At 38.8% G+C, this 26846-nt stretch overlaps 3 protein-coding genes across 37 annotated transcripts; 1 reads left to right on the top strand and 2 right to left on the bottom strand.

The window, feature by feature from the left end:
• Positions 1-1603: 1603 nt before the first annotated feature.
• LOC129575495 (YTH domain-containing family protein) lies at positions 1604-8334 on the bottom strand. Its single transcript, XM_055459217.1, has 10 exons — positions 7837-8334; positions 6643-7334; positions 6123-6147; positions 4080-4261; positions 3698-3956; positions 3254-3606; positions 2951-3183; positions 2302-2879; positions 2038-2216; positions 1604-1934 (listed from the first exon to the last, which is right to left on the bottom strand). Exons 2-10 carry the CDS (start codon positions 6664-6666, stop codon positions 1728-1730), a joined length of 2040 nt encoding a protein of 679 aa, XP_055315192.1. The 5' UTR covers positions 6667-7334; positions 7837-8334; the 3' UTR covers positions 1604-1727.
• Positions 8335-8387: 53 nt separating this feature from the next.
• On the bottom strand, positions 8388-9553 carry LOC129575619 (DNA replication complex GINS protein SLD5). Its single transcript, XM_055459490.1, has 2 exons — positions 9238-9553; positions 8388-9152 (listed from the first exon to the last, which is right to left on the bottom strand). The coding sequence occupies exons 1-2, from the start codon at positions 9307-9309 to the stop codon at positions 8577-8579; spliced, it is 648 nt and encodes a 215-aa protein (XP_055315465.1). The 5' UTR covers positions 9310-9553; the 3' UTR covers positions 8388-8576.
• Positions 9554-9630: 77 nt separating this feature from the next.
• LOC129575372 (mediator of RNA polymerase II transcription subunit 12) lies at positions 9631-25811 on the top strand. Of its 35 annotated transcripts, none has more exons than XM_055459192.1 (26): positions 10945-11289; positions 12586-13640; positions 13747-16505; positions 16575-17284; positions 17349-17545; positions 17645-18070; positions 18152-18742; positions 18834-19229; positions 19314-19449; positions 19528-19929; positions 20016-20300; positions 20387-20576; positions 20640-20827; positions 20913-21486; positions 21578-21757; positions 21859-22149; positions 22216-22485; positions 22579-22644; positions 22711-22912; positions 22975-23735; positions 23864-23990; positions 24094-24386; positions 24475-24934; positions 25008-25051; positions 25130-25240; positions 25312-25811. In XM_055459192.1, exons 2-25 carry the CDS (start codon positions 13415-13417, stop codon positions 25223-25225), a joined length of 9870 nt encoding a protein of 3289 aa, XP_055315167.1. In that variant the 5' UTR covers positions 10945-11289; positions 12586-13414; the 3' UTR covers positions 25226-25240; positions 25312-25811. The 35 variants fall into 35 exon arrangements, with proteins under 35 accessions (XP_055315160.1, XP_055315132.1, XP_055314936.1 ...); XM_055459176.1 differs by having other exon boundaries at positions 23861-23990; positions 24478-24934; XM_055459131.1 differs by having other exon boundaries at positions 22708-22912; positions 23861-23990; positions 24478-24934.
• The last annotated feature ends 1035 nt before the right edge of the window (positions 25812-26846 follow it).

Raw genomic sequence — 26846 nt, 5'->3', positions numbered from 1 at the left:
CGTATTTGCCTTTTTTTAAAATTATTATCACATGTTTACAGAAATTTAACGAAAAAAATAATATTGTTTATACTCCCGGTGTTTTGTCCATGACCAGCCCAGGTGTTCAATGTTCAAACACTACACTCCCTTGACTCTGTACGAAAACCAAGATGAAAATAGGAAACCCAAGACGTGTTCGGTTGTTTTTGTTGCAAGTATTTTATTTATCATTTGATTGAATCTATTTGTTGTTGCAAGATTTTTATATAATTTTCCATTTTAAAATTGTTTTTTTATATTTATAAATTCTTACGATAGTAATAATATAATTAATATTTATCTAAATTTGTTGTGGTTGAAAATTTTCTTCAATAAATTTGTTGTTGTTCTTTTCTGCGCGTTTATTTGCATGTGTTCTTGTTTGTTTAGCCATATTTGTTTCAGTATTGAGAAAGTCTGCAGTTCATTTGATTCCAAAGATGTTTTATTTTACTTTCGTATTGAGAATTAGTATTTATTTTTGTTGAATCATTTCTTAAATAAGCAAAAGTGTGTACATTGGATTCTAGTGTTGTTGTTTGTTGTTTCTGTTGAGCTGCTTCTGCTTCTACGGGTCGCGAACTAAATGATCGCTGGCTAGTATATCGATGTAGTTGTTTCGTGTTCGAACCAAAAAAACAAAACAATAAAAAACATGTGTAGATGTGTGTTGGTAATGAGCTAATTGTTATTATGTGTAAATTTTTTTCTTCTCTCTATTTCTCTATTTAAATCAAATACAAAGTAGGCGATATGACGCTGGAGGAATTGTTGTTAAATGTGTGAATTTCGTGGATTTTTTCGCATGTGTCGAAGAAATTGGAAAAAGTGAAGCACATTTATTTATGAAATGAAAACTTAAACCGTTGCAATTGGAGAGCACATTACGCGTGCGCACACACCATTCAATGATTTTTTTTAAACTCAAATTTTACACGCACAAACAAACGCAATTATATAGTTTCGATTTTTTTTTCTTTTGTTCACACACATATTAGATTGGATTTCTTTTCTCTTCTTAGATTTCATTCAAATATTGTAAAAGTTTTTTTTGTTTTGTTTTTTTTTTGCTATTTTCTTTCATATATTGGTTTCTACATTGGCGTTGATTGAAAAGTTCGAGAGTTTTTCATGTTTGATCGATTTCTCAATGTTTTCAACTGTAAAGGTTTTTGTTTATGTAGCGGAAACTTGTATTATTATTATTTTTTGTGATTTTATTGCATCGTTTATTCATTTTTTTTGTGTTTTTTGTGTCTTTTTTTTTCTCTTTCTAGAACCTCTTTGCAAGAAATTTAAAGTCATTGAATATTCACGGTTGCTTGAAACTTATTGGAATAAATTTACTTTACTGATTTTACTTGTATTAAAAAGTTCATTTTTTTAAATCAATACTTTTATTTGTTACTTTGTTTTATTTTTTTTTTTTTTAATTTTTCACGATTTTGATTATTTTACTCATTTTTATTTAATTTTCTCTCTTTTAGGTCGATTCTTGCTGATGAATTCAATGTTCATTCACACGAAATCGCATATGCTACTTAATCGACGATAAAAATGAAATATTAGTAATTGATCATTATTTATTTTCTTTTTGCTTGCCGTTCGTGTTTTCTTTCCTCACTCTCTCTCTCTCTCTTTTTATGTGTTTCAAATCAGTTTTTGCACTCAGTTCGACGATTTATTCGGGGATAGGGGAGGGAGGTTCAGTTGCGTTCGATATTTTCATCGTCGTCTGGTTCACGCGATTCACGACGTTCAATGCGATCATTGCGCTCAATTCTTTCATTACGTTCAAAGCGATCATTTCGATAGCTTGAGTTTGGCCCATTCGAACCACGATTTCCGAAATTATTCGAATAATTACGTTTAAATCCACCTTGATGATGATCATCGTTTCGTTCCATACGATCCTTTTTCGATGCAAGCAAAATTTTTGTTTCATTAATATCTCGAGTGCTAGTAGTAGTAGCTAAGTGTTTGGAAAATGGTTTATGGATCGAAATTGGTACTTACACGAAAATCAAATCGATTATTATCTCTTTCTCCCCGGTCTCGGGACATGAAGCCGCCTTCACGCCGATTGTTGTAGTCACGGTTTGGTGGTGGTCGATCATAGTTGCGCGAAAATTCACCACTTCCATCCCGTCCATCACGTCGGTTGTCGTAGCTGTTATGATATCCACGATTGTTACCTACGCATAAAATGATTGATTCAATTGCATAATTAAACGTGTATTTGTATTGAGTGCAGTTAGAAATTTATTCGCTTAAAAGTACCATAGTTCCGGTTTGGACGATATCCAACATCGTAACCGCCTCCGTCACGGTAATTTGACGGTTGAGGCGGCCCACGTGGTGGTGGTACATCAACACGTTTGGTGTCCTCTTCGACTTGACGCTGTTCATAGAACTCCATGTCATCGAAGATCGATGTTGAGTGAACAAATGTGTGAATGATCTGAAGAACTTGTTGCCCTTTGGCGTTCGGTACTTCTTGTGTGTCACGCGAATTGGTGACCGATTTGTTTTCATTGTTTTCCAAGCGAATGTGACGCAATTGCGAATTCGGCACATCTTTCACGTAGATCCAACGCAATGAGAATTTGCCCTTCCACTTGTCCTGATGCCAGACCGACGAAACGGAATTGTAGTCAACGGCACTGGTCATCTGGGCCACACCACAGAAATGACCTGAACCATTCACTGAGAACAGCAAATAAATGTAACCGCCTTCGGCCTCAGCGTCACGGAAGGCTTGATCCAAACGCTTGTTACCATGTTCAGTCGAACACCAAATCTCATACTTGATACTGCGATGGATATCATCTTCCGAATAAGATTTTATGACGAAATATCTGCAACCATTCGGAACGAAATCCAAAACGTTAGAACAATTTTTGGCAAAACAGCATTTAAAATCGCTTACCTTGCTTTGTCCAAATGCTCAGTGTCCAGCTCAGGTGGATTGTAGTTGTTTTTATCCAAAATCTTCTCAACTGGAGCCGGTGCATTCTCTTCCGGCTTTGGAGCATCTGAATCGACTTTTGGTGCTGGTGGAGGCGGTTCTTGTGCATTTTCATTACGATTGGGCCCATAGAACTGATTATTATGCGGTGGAGATGAACGATAATGTGGCCGTGGCTGATAGTTGCGATTTTCCTGAAATCGTTCCAATGAAATTCCAATTAGAAATCGGCACTCAGTTGCTGATCAGAATTTTCACTCTTACCTGATAGTTCATTTGTCTGTCATGATTTCTGTCATGATTTGGAGGAGGCCCATAGTTTGAGCGTGGCTGATATCCACGGTTCGAATCACGTGGATGTGGATGATATCCGTTTTCACGTCTATGCCAACCACCTTCACGATTCATGTCGCGGTTCATGTCACGATTCATGTCGCGATGATAGTCATTTCGGTTGGATGGAGCTGGAAACTGCTCTGAATTGTTATTTGTCGAATTATTATTTGCATTGTTGTGGTTCTTCGTCGGAAATTGAAATGGCGACGGTTCATCGATAACTGGAGGTGGCGATGGAACTGGTGGCGGAACTAGAGCACCATTCTTTTCTGAGTCCAAGCCTATTGCAGTGTGTGGGAACTCTCGCGTTAAATTGCATATTCAACTTGGAATTGAACAAAGGAATGGGTGCAATTAAATTGCATAACTTACCAATATCCATGTTATGTTTGCCAGGAATCATTGGTGGTGGCGGTACCTTGATGTGTGACGGCATTCCCGGCTTCTTTTTCAATGTTGACGAGATGCGCGTTTGCGAGGACTTGACCGGTTGTGATGCGATGCTCGCCCACGTTGTTTTCTTCGGTTGTGCCGCCGATGCTGTGTTCGATTGGGAATTTGTCTTTGCTGAGTATGAATCACGCTGATTTCCGCCATCCAATCCAATACCTTGCACTCCATGTTCAATTGACTGTGATTCGGGTAGAAAAAAATTACACCAAACAATTAGACACACACACACACATCCATTGAGCAAATGAATGAACAAATAGAAATAAAAGGCAAACAAACACAGAAGCAGGCCTTCACTTACTTTAATGCCATCGCTTCCGTATGAACGTTGCTTATCATATCCACGATTGTAATCATCATAACCACCACGACGCGATGCACCGTTTACTTGTTGCGAGTCCCATGCGTTTTTATTATAATTTTCCCCATTGTTTGGAAAATAATTGTATGATGATTGCTGACCGAATGATGGACCAAACATTCCTACAGCGGCAATAAAAACGAAAGCAAATCATTTCAATTGACATTCAGAGACGAACAAATACAATGTGGGAACAAACATATAAAAGAGAAAACCTCAAAATGAACACAAACACAAACAAAAACAATCAGCATGGTAACAGCTGAATAAAGCAAAGAACATTTGAGGCGGTAGACCAGTTTTTGCATTCGCATGTGAAAATAAAGCCGAATTGTGGTCACATTAAAATGTTTCGCAATAATGAAAATCGAATAAAAAAAAACAGTTGTCGCATGTTTTACCTACGCTTGCAATGAAACACGATTGACTAATTTTAAAAATCGATGAATGGTCATATCAAGTGTTTTCATATAAATTGTTTGCTTGTTTCCAAGGAAAATATCTAAAAACATTTTTTTTTTGTCAAATATCTTTTCGCCGAAGATAAACGTCAGTTGTTTATTGTTTGCTAACGGCAACATTTGAGCGTTGTTATTGTTGTTGTAGCTGTAGCTTCACTTGAAAAGGCCAAGCACACATTCATACACAGATGGTTGAAAAAAAAATAAGAAGTCCAACGTTTCCATACAGCATGCGTTGTTGTAAACGCGTGTGTGCCTAGATTTAAAATCTGTATATATACAGACGTTATAACGTCTAACGTACAGTTATTGTCGTTTTGTAAAATCTTATTTTATTACCATCCGTAAAAAAAAAATGCGGAGATAAAGTAAGAGAAATGCAAGCGATACAAGATGGAAAAAAAGAAACGCGATCATCACATTTTGTGTGTGAAACGAACGGGGAATATTATTAAACATTGCAAATACCCATGATCGTGTAATTGGAATTGAACGTGCATACGTGTATAAAATAGATGAATGGAGGAAAAAACGATCGCATAGAGAGAGAATAAGAAGAAGAAGCAGCGGAAAAAATTCGTTGCGAATAAAACGGCAAATCGAGAAAGAGAAAAAAAAAAAGATTTAGAAAAAAGAGAAGAGGCGCGTATGGAAAAAACAGATTGTTGACCCGTTCAACGCGTATTTCGCGCTGGGAATCTATGCGGTGTGCGGTCGATGAGTAATTGGCTGCTACGGCAACCCAACGATCGTACCTAGTGATCATGACGTCAAACAACGCTGAAACAAACGAGTGTGCGCGTATGCGCTCATGTATATGTGCACGTAGGGCTTACAATCGCATCACAATCGACACCGTTCAAAGTTGGAACTTTGCCTATGCAACACGGCGTGAATTCAATGAAAATCCTGCAACTTGGCGTTGTAGCTGTGTGTCGTTGTTGCCGCTATTGTGCACTTAATATGAAACTCATCGTTCACTCGGTGCACGCCGCATACATCGAATGCTAATACTGATCGGGAGAGTACATTGACTGCAAAATTCCATTCGTAATGGCATATCAGCCGAGCGAGAGAGTGAGAGAGCGAAAGAGACCCTATGTACGCACACCTACCCAATAAACGATGCAACAACAACAACAACAACAACAACAGCAGCAGCAGTAGCAGCAGCAATCAATGCAAACACAGAAACGACGCTGTGCTATTTGTTTTCCTATCCGCTGCAGATGCCAAACGTAGTTCATAAAGGCAAATCGATAGTTTAAATGCAAGGCTTTTTGTCCGTATATTTAGCTTGTGTTCTAGGAATGAATTATTCTTTCTCAGTGCTCTCTTCTTCAATCCTCCATTCTACCACATTCTGAACGTGACCAAAGCGACTCTCTTCAACTTAATCTAAATCACTTCAAACATTTCATGGTTTGAACAACGCTTTCCAGAGAATATATCTCTCTTGAAACGGGGCAGCTTTCTTCTCTTTCGTTTTAGAATAGGAAAATTATTCGTGAAGTACACTCACCTTGGTTACCTTGTCCTTTCATTCGCTAAAAAAAAAGAAGAAATGAATATTAGTAAGGTGGAATAGGCAATAAATGATGTTGATGTTGCTATCAATTTCAGCGATGGATGCGAAAAGAGAAGGTTTTGAAATGTAAATGCACATATAATCCGATTGACGGCTTCGATTTGAAATTTTTGGTCGGAAGGAACGAATGCGAGAAATTTCGAATCGAAATCAGAAAATATCAACCGTTGCAAGGACACATCGAAACTGTGAATGAACATCTTCCGAACGTAAGTCGTAGCGGAACAAACCGAATCTAAATTTATTTATTTGCTCGACGAAAATGAAGCAGCGAATAAGTTCGCTTTGATGTTGTTTGTTCGGCCAATTCGCGTCAACCGAAAATGTTTACAAGAGAAACTCATTTTGAAATGTGATAACACAAACAGTTAATTGCGTAGCACAATAATGATTCTTTGTATTCATACAAAAGGGGATTCGTAATAATTTTCAAGAAATTGACATTGACACCTACCTGATCCGATATACCAGCAGACATTGGCTAAAACTTTTTGTTATTCCGCGCTACTTTATTTAATGCAAAGAAATGAAAAGTCTTTTTGTTTATCGCTTTTTTTTCTCTCAACAAACACAATGCAACGTTTGTTTGTTGTTGTTGTTTGGTCAAGTCTCAGTTTTTGGTTGCTCTCAAGTCTGAACTGTATTGTTCGACGTGTATGCCGATGTTGTTGTGAGATTTGCACTTAGCGTCACTTATACACTCTCACACAAAAATACACACACCTTCGATCTGAATCTTTGGAACACAATTTGAAAAAATTGTCGCTATTACACGAACGGCACTGTCAAAAATTGCACACAGCAGATCGTGTCGCATAAAATTGAAAACCAAAATAAAATGAAAGAAACAAAAAACGAACGCTTCACAAAATGAACCGAACTTCGAACACACTTAGCTAGTCAGAGGAGAGACTATTTTGCACTTTGCACGATGTGTGTGGTGTATACCAAACTCAGCGATTGTCTATTTGGCGCTCGGTTACACAGTTCCACTCACAATTTTTCTTCTTCTTGAATCGAACTTAGTTTTCTCTTCACTTTGCACCAAACAATTAAGCAAAAATGAAAATTGTTTCGGTTTATTCTTTTTGATAGATAACAATCGATGATTTTTGTATTCTCTGCTTGTGTGAATAGCTAGAAACACTGAAGTAAAGAAGAAGAAAGAAAATAACATTAAATTTTTTGCATCGAAATTTAAAGGGAGATTTTTTTCAATCGATGCAATGCCTTTTGGCTTTGCTGATTTAGTGACGAAAAGTGAAACAAAAATCGAAAAAGAGAGAAAAAAAAACGATCGAGAAAAATTTCACATAAACAAAAGCATAAATTGCAAAATTGAATTGCTTTAATTGATGCAATTGCTCAATGAATTGTCGCTTGGTATGTGACTCTTTCATTCGTCGTTTTTTCCTTTTCTCGCTCTCTCTCTCGTCTCATTCGCATTCTAATTGATTGCGTTGTTCGTCTTGTTGGGATCTTTTGTCTGCGGGTGCTTTGTTCACGCTCGGAAAAAGAGCAGTGTTTCGTTTTTTTTTTTCTCCTCTCATTTTGTTCACTCGCAAAAACACCAGAAGTGCCAACACCAAACCAACACTTTTTTTTTCTACTCCCAAAAAATCACTTTTCCAATTGGTCAAAAACTCACATTTACACAGAAAATGTTCACATTAAACTTTCGATCGAATGGATTATATTCGAAAAAGTCTTTGCTTTGATTCTGCGGTAAAACAGTTCAATTCTTTTTATTACACACAACACTTGAAACAATTCTGAATTTTCCTTGTATCGTCGTCGTTTTGCGGCAGACGTATTCGTAATGGCGGACAATAATCTATTATTTCTTTGTGAATTGTTGTTTTTTTCCTATTCGCTGTGCATAGCTTGGTTGCGTCTCTTTCGTGCTCGCTTTGTCTAAGCATACGCTTCATATGTTTCTATTTCACATTCGGTCGAATATAACATTTCAAAGAATTTTTAGTAGCTGTGTTTCGTTTTCGCCGTAAAATTTGATATCGCCCTCTCGTTTTCGCCCATTGTTGAACGGCCATTCATCGAATTTAGATGCTCAAGTGGTGAAAAATGAACACAGTATTGCCCGATGTTCGTCAATGCTATTTTGGAGCAACAGTTTGGGCGATTTCTGCGTTTCTATTTATTCAAATGAATTTACTTCAACAAAAAAGAAAACGAAAAAGATTCAATTCAAATGATTCCATACGTATTTACTTGAGAGAATTTTTTTCGTTAGATTTTTCCAATAATTCATGTACAATTTCAACTGAATGACAACAGCACCCATGTTACAGATCATTCTAATCAAAGAAAACAATTATTTTTCGCATTACTCAGTGTTCAATTGGATTACATTGCTAAATAAAACTACAACTAGATTAACTGAACTTTTCCGTCGAGCAACAAGTCTGAAGCTAGTTTATACGGCATAATGTGCAATGAGCCGGCCTCGAGATCAACTTCTTCATCGTTCATGCCAACAACGACCGACGGAACTGACTCATTTGCCCGGAGAAAAATGTGTGACATCAAATTGGGTGTAACGACTTCACGTGCTGATTCCTCCTGTAGATTGGCTGGCATGTGCTGGATGGCAATTTGTTGAAAATGCCTTTTGATCAGTGCCATGTGTGCTTCAGCATACTTTCGCTCATCATCCGACAGCCGTCTTTTATCCGCCGGTCTCTGATTGTCCTCTTCCAAAAGAGCCCGTGTAAATGTTTCAATTTTTCTGATTCGACACCTCAAATAACTGGTCACAATATATTTGATGCGCTCCAATTCAATTCGATGGGCTATGTATCGGAAGTCATTTTTGTCCAGCTGTGAAATGTTCTCTTCCATGTGTTCGATTTGGCCTAGCATCAAATCTAAAATATCCGATTGGTGTGGCAACAGTTCGGGCGCAAATTTCTCATTCAACCAAGTATTTTGCAAAATTTCCAACACCTGAAAATGTATCGTCGAAAAGAAATGTATCACTTTGTTCGTAACATCAATCTAATTTGTACACACAACGAAAATTGTGCAATACCTTTTGTGCAGTAATGGGCTCTTCTTCTTCATCACTCAGTTGATAATCGTCTTCAATAATATCCTCTGACATTTTCTACAATTGGCTTTTCAATCGATTCCGATGTAAACAATAAAAAAAATATTTGTTGTGGTGATGTCGTGGGTTTTAGCGCGATTTTATTTCCACCGCACAACGATGCATCTGACATTTGAGGTTAAACAGTTCAACAGCCCAATGTCGATTGTAAACAATGGTCGCCGTTTCTTTTGTATTATTTTCAAATGTCAAACTTTTTAGTCTTTGCTATGCGATGCGATGGTTGTTTTGATGTGAACACTGCTAATGGTGTGTTTTTTTCTTCTTTCGCTGCGTGGAGAAATGTGGTGAATATAGAAATGACATTTTGGTTCGTCTCGTCTCGTCTCCTCTGTGTTTTCTGTTTCATTCGCACAGGGTGCATTGAACAGAAAGTGTCACCTCTCGAACATTTGAATCATAGCAGTCGTTTCATTGAACCTTGTCTTCAAACCGTCGAATAACAAATGAGAATGAGTCGCAATTTCGACATCTTTGGTTGAGAAAATTCGCGAAATTGAGAAAATGCGAACCAATTTCTCGGTAAAATCTAATTTATTCTGCAATTGCATCGAATCGGAAATGTGTTGTACTATTTTATTTATGTAGATGTTATTGCGAACGTGAATGGTTCTTCGGTTCATTTGTTTAAAATAGATGCTTTATGATGCTTCGTTTCCCACGCATATAGAAAACAATGGGCTGGAGCTCTGCGCGGACCAAAAAAAATAGAAACAGAAAATGCGAAAGCGTAACAGAAAGAAAATCAAGCAAAGGTCATAATCGAGTTCAACTGGCTGCCAGCTTGGGAAGAGAGCTTTGGCCAATCGTGCAGTGTACAGACACAGTTATTGTCGCAGAGAATGGCAAAAATGTGGCGAATTTTCGTTGATCGTCGCAAAGCTTGCCAACAAGTGAAGATGGAGTTGAAGATGAGTATGTGGCTCAAGCCTATGATCATTGGTCAATCGACCAAAACTTGTATGCTGTAAAGAAATAAAGCGGAATTCATAAACTAAGCCTCATTTCGACTCAAAGAAAAGTGAACGAAGGAAAAGCAACAGAACTACACATATTCGAAACACAAAATCGTTGTATGTACGATGGAAGAAGCTGGTTAACGGTGAGTCAAAAGGCATGAAATGCATACACAATACCAGCGCCGAAAGAAGAAGAAAAAATTTATAAACAATATACAAAGAATGAAGTGAACAACCGAAAAGACAGAAAGAAAGAAAGAAGAGGCAGAAAAAAAACAATCGACAACACACAAACTCTATTCAAAATACATTTACATTCCATTTGGATGGGAGACCCCATCGCATCGAGACGATATGTTATGAAAACTAACGCACATCGATACATACACAAATTCAACAAGAGAGTGAGAGAGAAGAATAAGAAGAAGAAGGAGAAGAAGCAGCAGCAGCAGAAGAGCAACAACGAAAAAGTGAGCACCTCATAAAACTGGCTGGCATGTTTGATAGTGCGCGTGAATTCGCCTCGAATTCGTTTATTGAAAGTCTTATTTTGACATTTGGTTCCTTCATTACGCATATACACAACTACATGCACGCCGCACGCACACACGCGATAGATTCAGCATCACAACGGGGGAACCAATCCAATGAATGTGAATGACGGCACAACACAGAATGAAAAATACTTCACCATACATAGACACACGAGTAGAGCGAATTACAAGATAGAGAGCAGTATAACATACATGAAGAAGAGAAGAAAAAAAAAAACATCGAACTAATGAAAGAAGAGAGAAAAAACGAAATAACGCGAAAAATGGCTGACAGATTATTAACTTCCATTCTGTCGACTTTTAGTGTGTGTACATAAAGAAAAACTGTTAAAAAATTTGTTGATTTCACGGTATCTAGCACCAGTTCGCAATTTCAAAGTGTAATTAAATTTAGTACAAATCGAGAAATTTTCATTTAGTGCAAAAGTAAGCAGATGAATCGACCGATCTGAAAGGCAAATGTGAGGAATGCAATACAAATGTAACAAACATACTGGGCACTCTATGTGTTTTTAATGGGAATTTCGTGTGTCAATTCTTTTTTCTTCTTTCGCTTCTTCTTCTGGTGTCTTTCTTGTTCGTCTTCAATTCTGAGAGAGTGAGACGGTTTTTATTTTAAATTGTCGATGTCTTCGTCTTTTTTCCTTTCATTCAATCAAATGTGGAAACTGTGCGTAAGTGCGCGGATTTTGTTTAATTGCATTTCTCTTTATTGTCCAGCCAGTGAATGAAATGAGAAAAGTGTAGGAAATAGCCATGAAATTTGTGTTGTGCCACACATAAATCTAGATCTGCGGTGGAAACGCGCAGAATGGGAAAAACAGTCTGTTTGTGTTTGAGTTTTTCCGACAGGAAATTCCCAAATATTTCATACAATGCCAAAGAATATCCACAAAAATAAAGCCGTGAAAACACTTTGCATTCGATGGAAATAACCAAAATAATGACTTCACGAACGTTTCGCATTGATAGTTTGTGTGTGTATAGTTTTTTTTTTTCTCTTCTGGCGACGTATGAGATCTTACAGTGACGGAGAGTCAATATTTTTTTTTTTCGATTGGCACTGTATGTGTTTTTGTGCGTGTGTGTATCGAAAGTTTTTTTTGTACATTTTATTTTTTTTGTTGCCGTTTAAATGATCTTCGTGACATGAAAATAAAGCGAGAAAAAGAAAAAAAAATGATAAAAAAAAGAGTTCCATATAATAAAAAGAAGCAAATAAAGAAATTGAAAGAATTGCTAATGCATTAGTTTATTGCGCTAGTGTAACGCTGAGTGACAATATCAAATACGTTCAATGTGAAATTATACATTCATTTCGGTATTTATTTGTTGTCTCTGTCTTGCGTTTGATTGCAACCGTTGCGCGTATGGCTTGCACAGATGGTTGATTTATGACTGTGTATCGCCAGCTCAAAACGTGAAATTATATGCTTGAATCAGAGACAGAAAAAAAACAGCAACGTTTTATTCACAATTCAGTGTGTGTGGCTTTTTACGACACATAAAACAAACAAATATTCCCTCTACCCAATTGCAACCGAATGAGAAAGAAAAAAAATTTAGTCATTTCTCAGATGATCAAGTTGAACTTGAAAATTATTTATTTATTATTATCGCATTCGATCAATAAAAAATGAGCAAAAATGCATGTGTATTCAAATAATACAGATCGAATGGATTGATGCTCTAATTTGAATTGTGCGGTGAACTAATCGAAGTGTGTGTTTTTTTCTCTTTTTTTTTTTATTTTACAGTGAAATTCAGGCCTAGTCTCATCAAAAAGAAGAAAATACATTGTGTATATGGGGAATCATCGGTATTTCTTATGAAAAAGCTAAACAAATTTTTATAATTGAAAGAAAAAAACTGAAGCGACGGCAATAGAAAGAGTGAGCTGTACATATAAATCCATATATAATACGAAAGTCAAATGTTTGGGTGCAAAAAAAACGACAGAAAAATGAAGTGAAGTGAAACAGATGCATACTCTCAACTCACATGGATATACAAATATAGTAAGAGAGAACGACGCAAAGCGAAAACGAGCTGCTTTATATTTTCATTCGGGTCTAGTTTGTGTTCGTGTGTTGTGTATATGAATATACAATAATGGTGCTGCAACAAACCATACATACAGGCGAACAGTGACCGTATAATAGCAACAACAACAGCAACAACAATAACATTACAAAAGCATTGATTGAAAGTTTTCTTCTTGTCTTCTTTAGTTAATACATATTTTTTAGTTTTTTTTTTTTTGTTTTAATTTTCGTTTGTGCTCGATTTCATTCCGTTTGCGCTTATTCGTCGCCACCGTACGCGTCGCGTTACAAAAAGGGAAAAATTTATTGTATATTTTGGATTTGTGTATTCTCTATGGATGCATTTTTTTCTTTAAAAAATAAATTGAATAATAATCGAACCGAAGAAATGTGCATAATTTAAAAAGTTGCGTGTTAATATTCGCGTAGCAAATGCAAACCGAAGCTCGATAACTAAATTCAATAATAATAAAAGGCTAACCGAAACCGAAACAAAAACAAGTTTTCATGAATGTCTGGATAAGTAGTAAACACACCGAAAATGTTATACAATCACATTGCACCAGAGCCGAGGCCGTTAAAACGGCCTCGATTTGGTGTGCCGGACGTTTATCCACAAGAGCCCAAACAACGTGAGGATGAACTGAATCCGAGCAACGTGAAAAATGGCTTTCAGGCTCTACAACAAATTTCCGAGGAATTTGGAACGGCGCGCAACAGTAATATCTCGTTGCAGCGACTCAACATGTTCTGCATTTCGGTCAATTGTAAGTGTTTTTTTTTTTTTCTAAATGACCATTTGCTTTTGTTTTTATGTTGCTTGTGTAATTTACTAAAATTCTCATTTTTTCGATCAACAAAAACAAATTCCAGCTAAGCGTAATGAATTGAATACGCTGCCGGACAATGGCCGAAAGAAGCAGCAGATCAATGTGAAGGATAATTTTTGGCCTGTAACAGGCCGCAGTAAAGGTGTGCTTGATATGTGGTTTCGTGATTTGGCCGGCACCAAACCGTTGGCCAATCTCGCGAAAAAGGCTCCGTCGTTCAATAAGAAAGAGGAGATTTTCACATATTTATGCGATCATCAAGTGAGCATGAAAAAGGCGATGTGGTTTTTAAAATTGAGTGCCGCATACACAACCACAGTGACTGAACAAAAAATCAAAAAACGCCAAATGCCTGATCCAAGCATCGAATGGACTGCAACCGTGATAAAGGTCATGAAGGACTTGTCACAAAAACTCGTCGAACATTATACGCTGGAGAAAAATCCCAAAGTGATAAGCACACAACAGGCGGCAATTACAAGTGGACCATCAACATCATCAGCGTCGAATGTAAAATGCAATCGATGCTCGGTGGACAAACAGCTGACGCAAATCAAGTGTACAAAAGACAAAAGTGCGATGATCAACAAGGATAAATCATCAATGGCCGACGGGAAATCGACGGCAAAGGTGAAGAGTTTGCGTGAAAAAGTGCTAAACCGATCGCTTATGAAAGACATTCGATTTCGTGAATTGAAATTAACGAAGCGAAAAGCATCAATGTTGGGACCTCCGCCCGCGAAACGGGCAAAGCACACGCTGCGAGTGGCTCGAATGAAAGCAGCGTCTCGAGTCAAACGTGAGTCGGCCCTCGGTCAACAGCAGCAGCAACAACAACAACCGGGCACCAGTGATGGGAGCACAAATCCAGATCTAGCGACCAATCCGACCGATATTCCTGGCGTCGCATCGACAATTAAATCGGGATCAGAAGATGCGAGCAGTGTTGATGCAAAGGATCGCATCGGATCGAAAGTGGTGAGAAAACGATTGGCAATGAGAAAGCGACATGGCCTGCCTTCAATTAGTCAAATAATCGCCGATATACTCGCAAAACGTGCCAAAAAACGGGCAAAGCAACGGCTCAATGAAAAATCGGCCGAAAATCCAAATCAACCCTCAAACACGGAAGAAGGTGAACAGAAAAGTAGCACGACTCAAGCGTCAACCAGCCCATCGACGTCAACCACAAACACTGTCTCGCCTGCGAATCGCCCAAATCAATCGTCTTCGAAGACATTGCTGAGCGGTAAACCGAATGCCGGTCAACCATTTCAATCGCAACAGCACACAAGTGTTGAATCACCCACGACAGGTACAACCAATTTTTCGAATTTTTCATCGAGTGGCCGTGAAACGCCGAACGTAAGTGCGACTAGTGCCAGCAGCAATAGCAGCAGCAGCAGTAGTAGTAGTAGTTCAAGCAATCACACCTTCATCACACCAGCCGTACCAACAACACCGGGCAGTTTCAATCCCGTCGAAGATTTTGCAACCACGCTCCGACACTGGAAATACTGTACACGATTGTGCAGAGCGATGTGCGAAGAGAGTCTGCTCGATCGTCATGAATTCTTGCAATGGGCTCTCGAACTTCTCGATCGCATGCGAAACAAATCCAGTGATGATGGATTCTTGAAACTTTTTATGCCGTTCATTTTGCAATGTCTGCCATACATTGTTGAATCGGAGCGTTTGTCACGACGCCTAGCCTATTTAGTATGTAAGAAGATTGGTTTTATGTTGCACTATGTTACCGAAGAAGATGCAATTGCTGTGAACATGAAAAAGCCACCACCGCCACCAACATCTTCAACATCGTGTTGTGATGCCAACCTAACGAATCGCTTCGATGCCGGTTTGAAAATCAAACAGGAGCCCGAAATTCGTGCACCTCTGTCAACACGCTCAGCCAGCACACGATACAAAAAGATTAATAAAATGGATCCACCAACACCACCACCGTTGTCAGCACCAGCTTCACCGAGCACCGCCTCATTGGATAGCCCCGAAGATGTGCTGTCGACGAAAAGTTTACTCGGTTCAAACTATTTGCCAGCACGACCAAATACCAACCAAGATCGAAAAAGCTTTGGTGCACGTCCCTACTCATCGTCTTCGACTTCGCCCGCATCCAAACCACTTTCATCACAAACACCACCAACAGTCTCACCACCGACCGCTTCACCACCATCAGTTTCGTCAAACACAACATCGATCATGCCCATTGGAACGAGTGCCGTGCAACCTGTTTCGCAAACCATTTCAACAAAGAGCCAATCGCTTGGCGTAATCAAGCATCGACAAAAACCATCGATACAATTCATGGAAACAATGTTGCGTGACTTTTTACTGTGCGAACACCATCGACCGGTCATCATGGAATTGAGTGCAATGATTCAAGCAATCACACTACGTTGCCCGGGTGCTCTAGTATGGTGTGGCCTATCGGGGAAAGAACGTGATTCGATAACACCGTTAGCCGGTGGTCCATTGGAATATATGCCGGTTCTACCATCACAGTTACCAATGCCATCGTATAATCGACGACAAAATGACCTGATTCGAAAGCGTCTTCGCGAAGTCGAACAGCAAATCATAGAACGTTCGAAACATTCCGAAAAACGTTGGGTTGCCGACAAATGGCTGCGTAAAACCGTCGATGGCCAAATCAATGAGGTTATCCTGAACACATTGAGTATTTTGGATGCACACTACTTTGATCGGCTCGATGGAAATAACAATAATTTAGCATCACTCTACACTAAACTATTTCAACCCATCGATAAGGTGATGAAACAGGTGAGTAACGAGTGATTTAATTTCGATACAACGTATTTTATATTAACTCGGTATTTCTTATACTTGCAGGAGACTTTTGTAAATGGCAAAGTGAAAGAGACGCGCATCACGTACATGGCTCGAATCGATGAACCAATCGTCAAAGTATTGTGCGAATGGGCCGTTTCGCATCAACGCTTCGGTGAACATCGCGCAATGGTTGTTGCATGGCTATTGGAAAAACGGCAATCAGATATAACGGCCGTTGATTCACTCAGTCCAGCTGACGATGCCGATTCAAATGACTCAGTCGGTTTTTATAACGGCCTACCGATCTTCCAACGCAACTTGATGGCATTTTTGGATCACGATGCACCTGTTCTCGAAGAAAATTGCACCGATCAAAGTAGGATACAATTCACAAATTTGGTGCATTTATTCTGCGAACTCATTCGCCATGACGTTTTTTCGCATGACGCCTACATGTGTACGCTAATATCGCGCGGTGAACTGCTAACGTTGCCGGTGCATTCAAATGACATTGCCAACACACCGACAGTCAATTCGAATGCAATGGCAGTACCACCGCCAACGATTGCAACGCTTCCACCCACAACACCTGCCTCACGTGTCGGCGATGACATTTTACCACCCATGGAATTCAAGCCGAAAATCGAAGAACTCGACGATAGCAATGTGGATGACGATTTGGATAAGATTCTACAGAATATCAAAAATGATCAACAAGACTTAATGGATGCCACAGATAGCCCGAAAATCGAACCAAACACAAATAACGAGTAAGTTTTACTGATTATAACGCATTGCAAGCGAATTGAGTGATAATGATGGATTGATTTTTAGCAACAAATCGGACATCGCCGACGAGGAGGATGATGATCAACCGAAGATATCCAGACACTATCTGTACACCACACATTTTCCATTGTATCAAGGCGATACAATTTCACAACATGACTGCAATCAACGTTACATTTTGTTATTTGGCGTTGGAAAAGAGCGTGATGAAAAGAAGCATGCCGTTAAGAAGATGGCAAAAGGTATGTCACAACATTTTTCACATATTTAACTCTATATTCAATTCGTTATTGAACAATTAAAAAAAAAAACACATAAAAACGGAACCATCCAATCCACAGAGATTAGCAAATTGTACTCGAAGAAATTCAGCATGGACATGAATGAGGGTGGCAAAGTGAAGAAACAATCGCGTACGGAATGTAATCTCGAGGCGACAATGACCCGTTTCCAATCGATGACCTACTTTGATCAGCATATGGTAACGTGGCAATGCGCGGCAACCATTCTCGAAATGCTTGGCAGCTTTTCGAGTGGTTCTTACAATTATTTGCCCGTGCAAGAGCATGTGGCGTATTTGTTTGATTTAATGGAAGCCTGCAACAACATTTATGGACTAATCGATTTGTGTATATCGATCATGAAAAAACTGCCTCAAGTTGAATCTCAGCTCGTGCAAATGCATTCGAGCTTTGTGAAAACGTATACGACATCGTTGAGCTTGTATGTTGTGGGTGTGCTACGACGATACCATCGATGCCTTTTATGTGAGTATTTTAAGTTTTCTTCTTTGTACTCTAAATCGACAAAAATTCATTGTGTCTAACCGAGAAATTGATCCGTTTCAGTGTCTTATGATCAGGTACTGCCAATTTTCGAGGGATTGTGTCGTACAGTGAAGCACGTGACAAATCCAAGTGAATGCGCATCAGCTGAACGATGCATTTTAACTTATCTACTCGATCTGTATTCATCGTGTTCATTACTCAAATCAAAACCACCGGCAAGTGAAACCTTCTTCAATATTTATGCCAAAGTCAAGCAAATGGTTGCTGCGGCCGTTCAACCAATGCCAGCCGATTGCTACTACAATCAAGCGTTTATGATGGAAATTTTTGTGAATCCACCACGAGGTGGAAAAATCGATCCGACTTGGGGACGCATACTGAACGAAAGCCTGGAGAATCGTTATAGTTTTGTGTGCAATGCACTGATTGCAATCAGCCGGGAAACAGATAACGATCGATTGAATGATATTTCAATAATGTGCGCTGAATTCACCGCACACTGCAATTCGTTGAGCTCAGAGTGGCTGGGTGCATTCATTGCTTTGTGTGGCTCAAGCAATGATGGCTTTTATGCACACATCCCCGAACACATAGACATACAAAAAGTTGCCATTCACAATTCGTTGGCGGTATTTGTTTCGATTTTAGTTGGTAAGTTTGATTCGATAACAATCAATTCAGTTTTAGAATCGATTTTTTTTTTCATTTTCTAACCTCTTTGTCTCTTTGCATGCCATTGCAGCCCGTCGTTGTTTCTCCCTTGAAAAGTTCATTTTCTACATTGCACTGCCGGCTTTGGTCAATGCATGCAAAGGTGGTCGTGAGATATCGGCAGGAGCCGAAGCTGGTGCTCGATTATCGTGTCATCTGTTGTTTCGACTTTGTAAAGCTGTTGAATTGCCCGTACCGTCTCTATATGGAATGCCTGTGATAGAATGCCCAATCAAAATTCCAGGACCTCAGTTAAATATAAAATTCAGTTGTGATCGGCACTTGTTGGCAGCGACTCATAAAAATCTGGCGGTCGGACCAGTTTTAGCGGTTTTGAAAGGTATCTTAGTGGTGGGCGATGCAATGAATCCAGAAAATCAAAAACAACCAGCTTCGAATAAACGTGGTAACCGAAACACAAGCGCAAGTAAGTAGTGTATACTATAAGTATTTTGAGTAGCATTTCCCAGAGAAGGAGGTGGAGATCATTTTGATGGGTTTGATTTTTTAGATTCAACACCGTCCGCAAGCCAAACATCCAGTCAACCAGCAACAAAAACGGGTTCAATTGATATAAGTCACATACTTGGCACCAGTGAACTGGGTACAAATGCAAATGATGAAGATGTTTCCATGCAGGACACAACGTAAGTACATAAAAGTATTTTGTTAATTTTTTCCTTTCGATTTGAACTTGATTCTAACTGAATAATTATGTTACGCAGTCAAGAGACGCCAATAAGTTTATCCGAATTCGCCGATTATGTGCTGAAACAAATCGCGTATCAAGAATGGGTGTTGGAACGAATCCTCCAAAATGCCGATGATCTGTGCCAAAACGGCATGTTAATCGATCCATTGTTAACATCGAAGCAAGCACAACGGTTGTTACAATTAATCTGCTTCCCTGACGTTGAAGCGTCTGAACTACATTCGATGGATCAGAGCACAACCATTCAGAGATTCTTCCAGATTCTGGATCGATGGAATATGCCAATTTTGAGTATAAATTTGCAACTAATGCACAAACAATCTAGCAACACTGTCTCGGAAACCAACAAATATCTGGACGCTGTCGCACGATCAGCTGTTGAAATTTACTACACACCAAAACAGAAGAAACCGAAGTAAGTACATCTTTTTCAGGCTCAATTAGAATGCTGATGAGTCTTTTTGTAACGATAATGGTCAAACATTTTTTGTCCTATTACAGAAAACCCACAAAGAAAACGAAGCCGGGTGAAATAAAACCACTGAAAAATGAACGACCAAAAGTTCCGGAGCATGGGCCAGGCATATGGTGTGTGATTCCGTTGCTTGCAAAACTGCCTGGCAGTGTGCAGGCTCGAATAATCAAAGTGGCCGGTCAACTAATGGAGAAAATGAACTTTTTCATCGTCTATCGACACGTCGAAGAGGAAGACGAAAGCGACGAGGATAGCGGCGATGAGGAAGACGAAGAAGACAGCGATGAAGATGATGAGAACGACAACAAGAGGTAATTTCAAACAATTTTCACAATTTTTGAAGTGCGTAATGAGTTGCGATCCTCAAACTAAATACGTTATTTCATGAAAAAAACAGCGAAAACAAAGACGACCAACAGGGAGATGACAGTGAAGATGAATTCTTCTATCCACAACCGGCCAAGCTGGCGTATAGAGAATTCTTCAATTTGCTGTTGAACTGCTTGAAAGGGCACGAAGACCAACGAGACGTGCTGTTGTCATCGCTGCACAGACAATTGGTGCATTTCGTCAAAAGTGCCCAAGAAGTAAGTTTAGCGGAATTACATTTAGGGAGTGAATCGGTTTTAATAGCGGATTTCATTTGACAGAAGGTGGATATCAATTACCTTGCGCATCCCGAAGCAAAGCCCGAAATGATTGAAGCATTGGATTTGAGATTGTCACTCGTTGGAACTCTATTTGATGGCATTTATCGCAGTTTATCGATTACAACAGATTGGTCAGTTCTTTTGGCGCAACTCATGTGCAATGGAGTTATTGATTTTCAAACTAATACGTGAGTTTTTTTTTTCAACTTAATATCATCATTTCATTCTAATTTATGCTAATCGATTGCTGAAAACTATTCATATTCCAAATAGATCATTGTATGGCACCGTTTACGATATGTTGACCACAATTATTCACGCTTCTCTGGCACACGATCCGTACGAACGCGACGAAAATAAGAAACATTTTATGAATTTGGTGAAGAAGGTTCGCAAGGAAATTGGCGAGAAAGCATCACGTACAAAGCAAAGTGTACGGCAGCTGTTACCCATTGTTCGAATGCATCGTCACATAATCGCAGTTGAATCGAACGAAAAGAGCCAATATCCTGGCATTGATTTAATCGATCGAGTGCCTGGATTACGTGCAACGGAAAAACAAAAAGTCAACACATGGGATTTGATTGAAGGAAATAGCAAAAATCCGGCGCCACTTTCATGGGCCTGGTTCGGTGCTGTAAAAATGGAACGAAGACCCATGAAATATGAAAGAGGATTTGATTTATTAAAATATCATACGCACAATTTGGCCAAACCACGAACATTCTTCTACGAGCCGCTAGTAATAACGATGAAAGAACCAACACCAACTCTTCCGCCGGAGGACACCAATCTCGTTATGAATATGAACAATATGCCAAGCACTTCAATGGCTTCGGTTCCAATGGTACGTTAATTTTTCTTCTGTGAATGACTATTTTTTGTAATTCTAATTCTCATTTGATGCGGTTTTAAAAATTTCAAATTGATTTTCCCAGGATATTCCAAAGATTGATACACCATCATCAATTGAACAATCGCCAAGCATTCCAAATGTTCAAACACAACAACAGGTGTCGGCACCGCCTCAGGGCAAACGCCAGAAGAAACCGACAAAAGCGGCTGCTGCTGCCGCTGCCGCTGCAGCTGCGGCCGTTGCTGCAGCAGCACAGATGCAGGTGAGTTTCAATGCCTTTTGTGTTTGTCCAATCGCCTTCGTTTGATTGAAATAATTCATTCCAAATTATGTTCATTTAATAACGCTCGATTGTCTTTATAGGCGCAGCAACAAATACAAAATCAGCAATCTGAACAAGTGCAACAATTTATTCAGCAAAATCAACAGCAATCCGGATTCCCGATATCAGCCAAGGGCAATATGAATCAGGTGGTAAATCAGGTTGTACAAGCCGGTGTTCCAATGGACACTGGAAACAATCCGGGCAATCAAATGCCCAATCAGCAGCAAAATTCACAGCAACAATTTGCATTTATGTTGCAACAACAGCAACAGCAACAAGCTCAGCAGCAGCAACAACAACATCAACAACAACAACAACATCAACAACAGGTATGCAATGTCAATGAGATTGGAATTTTATTATTTTATTCAAATTTTTTTCACTTTCTACAATAGCAACAGCACCAGCAAGTACAACAACAGCAAGTACAACAACAGCAGCAGCAACAAAACCAAAATCAAATATTGAACTCACAACAATCAATGCAACAATCGTTGCAACAAACGATGGGCCAAGCACAAAATGCACAACAAACAAATCAAATGAATATGGTCAATCAGATGGGAAATCAAATGAATAGCCAAATGAACAATCAAATGAACCAGATGAACAACAATGCTCAGATGAATTCACAAAATATGAACCAAATGCAAATGAACATGCAAGTGAGTTAATTGGTCCAATAAACCATGGCTGAAAAAAGTCGAAAATTCATGATTGATACATTATAAACTTCAATTGCAATTTTCTACTTCCAGAATCAAATGAATCCAAATGTTCAACAACAATTCCAACAAATACAGGCAAATCAACAGCAGCAACAGGTAGATAAAAGAAAAAAATCGCTTTAATTCATATGATGTTCATTTCTTCTTTTTATTTTCCAGCAGATGCAGCAAATTCAAAGCAGTGCATCGAATGTTGGCCAAACGAATATACCGAATATATCGACGGCTGGAAATATGCGAAATCCTACGGTGACCGGTAGCGTAAACGGCTCTATGATGAGTCAAGCTACCATGCAATCGAATATGGCCGCCGGTGGTATGCCATTCAATTCCGGAAATATGCAAACGTCGATGATGAACAGCGGTAAGTGTCGCCGTGAAATCGTACATTTGGAAAGGAAAATTTGAATTGTTCGTGATTTTCAGGTGGTGTGATGCCGCAACAACAACAAGTAAATCAAGCGAATAATCCTCAAACACAACCTCAGCCCAATTTGCAGCAGCTTAGTCAAGCTCAACGTCAACAGCAGCTCAGTCAATTGGCTCAACAGCAGCAGCAACAACAGCAGGCACAACAACAACAACAGCAGCAGCAGCAGCAGCAGCAAATGGAGCCAAATATTAAGCCAACTCAATCGAACAGCTCGATTCAGAATAATTCCATGCAAAATAACCCAATGCAAAACAATCCAATGCAAAATCAAGGTCAAGCTATAAACCAATCGCAGGGAATGGGACACTCACAGCAAATGGGTGGACAACAGTCACAACAGCAGCAGCAACAACAGCAATGGAACTTCAATCAAATGAACCAAATGCAGGGAGCATCCGCTCAAAGTCAATCGACAAACACATCACAACCGACGCAACAATTCTTCAATCAAAATGCTGGCATGAACCGATTCGAGCGACCGCAAATGAATCAATCAAAACAGGCATTGACAATGATGCTACGCCAACGGCATCCGACATCGTTCATGAACACTGCTAACAATCCACAGCAGCAAGGCAATATGAGCGGAATACCATTTAACATTCAGCAGCGTCAACAACAAATGATGCGAATGCGAAATGTGAATCCGGCACAAATTCAAGCCGCCGCCGCTGCTGGACAAACAAACCAAATGAATATTAACAACATTGGCAATCCAATGATGAGTGGCGGTGGAATGGTTCAACAAAGACAGGTACAATTCGACTTTCAATTTCAGTTTCTTTATTTTATGTACTGTTTGATACTTTTCGAATGTGTTCGAACAATGATACATGATTTTCGATGAGTTGAATAAAGAAATGTTGTATCATTACACAGCAGCAGCAACAACAGCAGCAACAGCAGCAGCAACAACAACAAGCCAATCAAATGAATCCCAATGTGCAAGGACCAATGCATGGCCAAGGTAATCAACCAACACCAGCACAACCGTCCGGAATCATGGGAGGTGAGTAACGCGGAAAGTGACTTGTTTTTCCCAAAGATTCAATAGTGATTTCTCTTCTATTGAAATACATTGTATACAGAAAAACATTCACCATCCATTTCAGGTGGCAATATGATGGCAAATGCAAATGCAGCCAATTTGCCCTCAACATCGGCCAACACAATGATGAATCAACCGGTAGCTGGCATGGCACAGCAAGCTGCCAGCAACATGGGCATGGGTCCGAATCAGAATATTGCGCAGCGTCAACAAAACCAAAACGCTTCGATGATGATGAATCAGGGCATGAATGCCGGCAACATAAATGCATTGCAGCAAATGAAACAAAACCAACAGCAAATCGGCGGAAACAATATGTTCGGCGGTGGTGGTGGTGGAATTGCTCAACAGCGACAGGTAAGACCTTCCCTTGTTTCTGTATCATACCGAATTTGAATTTGAAAATACATTAAACCATATGATATCGCTTTATTTTAACGCATAGCAGCAGAATCAACAAGGCCAGAGTCAAATGTTGAATCCATCGATGCAGCAAACGCTTCAGCAAAGCCTATCCAATCCACAAGCTCAACAGCAATCGAGCCAAGTAAATGTGAATATGAATAATTTGCATCAAATGTCTGCGACGCAAAGAGCCGAACTTTTAGCTCAGCAGCGTGCACGAGGCATGGGTCAATTTCCGCCGAACATGGCCATGAATCAAACGCCACAAGGCCCAGCACCACCTTATCGAAATCCAAACATGAATGCCGGCAACAATATGAATGCAGGCAACCCGAATATGAACATGGGTGGAATGGGCCCTGGCGGAAAGCCAATGTTATCATCGCAAGCAGCACAATTCCAACAACAACAGCAGCGATTGCGTCAACAACAATTGCTGATGCAACAACAGCAGCAGCAGCAGGCACAGCAGCAGCAACAACAACAACAACAGCAACAAGGTATGCACAACCTCTATACACCTTGAGCGATTTCCTTAGAGTCGGGAATTTAATTGAACTGTCTTAATTGCAGGCATGATGGGAGGCAATTTCAATCAGCAGCCTCAACAGCAACAGGTAATTATCGAAGCATTCATACCAATGGAATTAGTTGTGAAACCCACGTTTTAATCATTTTGTTTGTGTCATATCTAGCAAACGCAGGGATTAGGAATGCAAACACCGGCACTGCTTGCACAGCTACAGCGACAACAGGGCAGTCAATATTCACATCAATCACAACAATATTGACAAGGCGTTTAGAAAGTAAATATGCGTCGTGTGTAAATATTTTTATTGATAGAAAAAAACGACGTCATACAGGAAATATCTTACAGGCTGCAAACTGAAACGTGACTAAACTATATAGGAGTGTTTAAAATGTACTAAAGTTGGCTCAAAAAAAACAATTCTAGAAAAGAAATGATAAACAAGTTGTATATATTCGCACTAGAGTTTGCGACAGATCAAGGGAATGAAATAACAATACGAAGAGGCACCACATATCCCAAAATTAGGCTAATACTACATAAGATCCAAAGGCAACATATAACAAAAATCACACCCACAAACCAATTTTGGAGGGAAAAAAATGAGTATTTTAATTTTTAAGAATGCGAATTTTATCACGGGCAACCAAGAGACCATAAAACCAAACGAAAAAAAAAAACAAAAATTTTGTTCAACGAAATAAGATTGAATATTTCGTCCAATTTATTTATATTTCTGGCGTCATCATCTATGTACATTTATAGTTCGATTGAGTTTAATTTATATCTAGCGGAATCGATCATTTTCATACAATCACACACACATACACACACAAAAAAAAAACAAATGATTCCAATGGCGAATTGAAATTTATCAAACGTACTTCAAAAACCACTAAATAAAAACCGCATCTCTCATATATACGTATAAGATAACAAATTTTATAAAACTGAAAAGAAAAAAAAAACAACAACAATGGACTTTATCTTTAATCTCCAACAAATTTAAATTATAAACAGCATAATACATCAACAATGAAAAATTGGTTCATTTAAATCGTAGCAACACATACTTAGTGAAAAAGAAAGAAAAACAACAACCATCTATGTAAAAAAATAAAATCAGCACGTTGATTCACACAATTTTAGAATATGTATAAATGAAAATGAAAGAAAACAAGGAGTACATTTTAAGTGATGAAAATAATTTAGTAAAGTGAGCATAGGAGTGAACTTAAATAAAATGAACATCAGAAATTAGAGTAACGAAAATAAATTAAAGAAAAAATAACAATCGCAGAACAAATGTAACTAATCCAATTTTTGTTTATGAATGATGTATGTACATTTTTACTGATAGGCACAATTCTAAAAAAAAAAACACAAGCACTGAACCAAACCGATGTCATTAATTATTGATTTTTTTCGGTATTTGTTTGCGTGAATGGAGAATGGGCATTCAGGATAACACACAAAAACCAGATATGAATTAATCCGTTCAATGAATGGAACAATAAAACAACATATTTATAAATATATATATATTAGCAGTGTAAACGATGGCGGGTGTGTGTGTGAGACACAACCATGTCCGCATCACCTCGTGAGACACAAAACAAACGCATATTCTTACCTTTTTGTAATTTTTTCCTTACACTCTGCATACACTTTTAATTTAATTTTATTCAATCGCCCTCATAGCAAAAACAGAACAAATGATTGAAGGCGAAAACAATCGACGAATTGATTCACGATTCGACGACATTTTGACTCACTAGATATTTGTAATTAGCAAAGATGAAAAGAAATGGAAACAGCAACAATATTAATAGGCATAAGGCAAAATGGTTTATATATAGACAAAATTAAATTAATTATGATTA

The sequence above is a fragment of the Sitodiplosis mosellana genome, unplaced genomic scaffold, assembly GCF_009176505.1.
Source record: "Sitodiplosis mosellana isolate CC-2019 unplaced genomic scaffold, AAFC_SMos_1.0 Smas_scaffold_1, whole genome shotgun sequence".
NCBI classification, from domain to species: domain Eukaryota; kingdom Metazoa; phylum Arthropoda; class Insecta; order Diptera; family Cecidomyiidae; genus Sitodiplosis; species Sitodiplosis mosellana.
The sequence above is the reverse complement of the archived record's forward strand: the minus strand, read 5'-3'. Positions and strand labels throughout refer to the sequence as shown.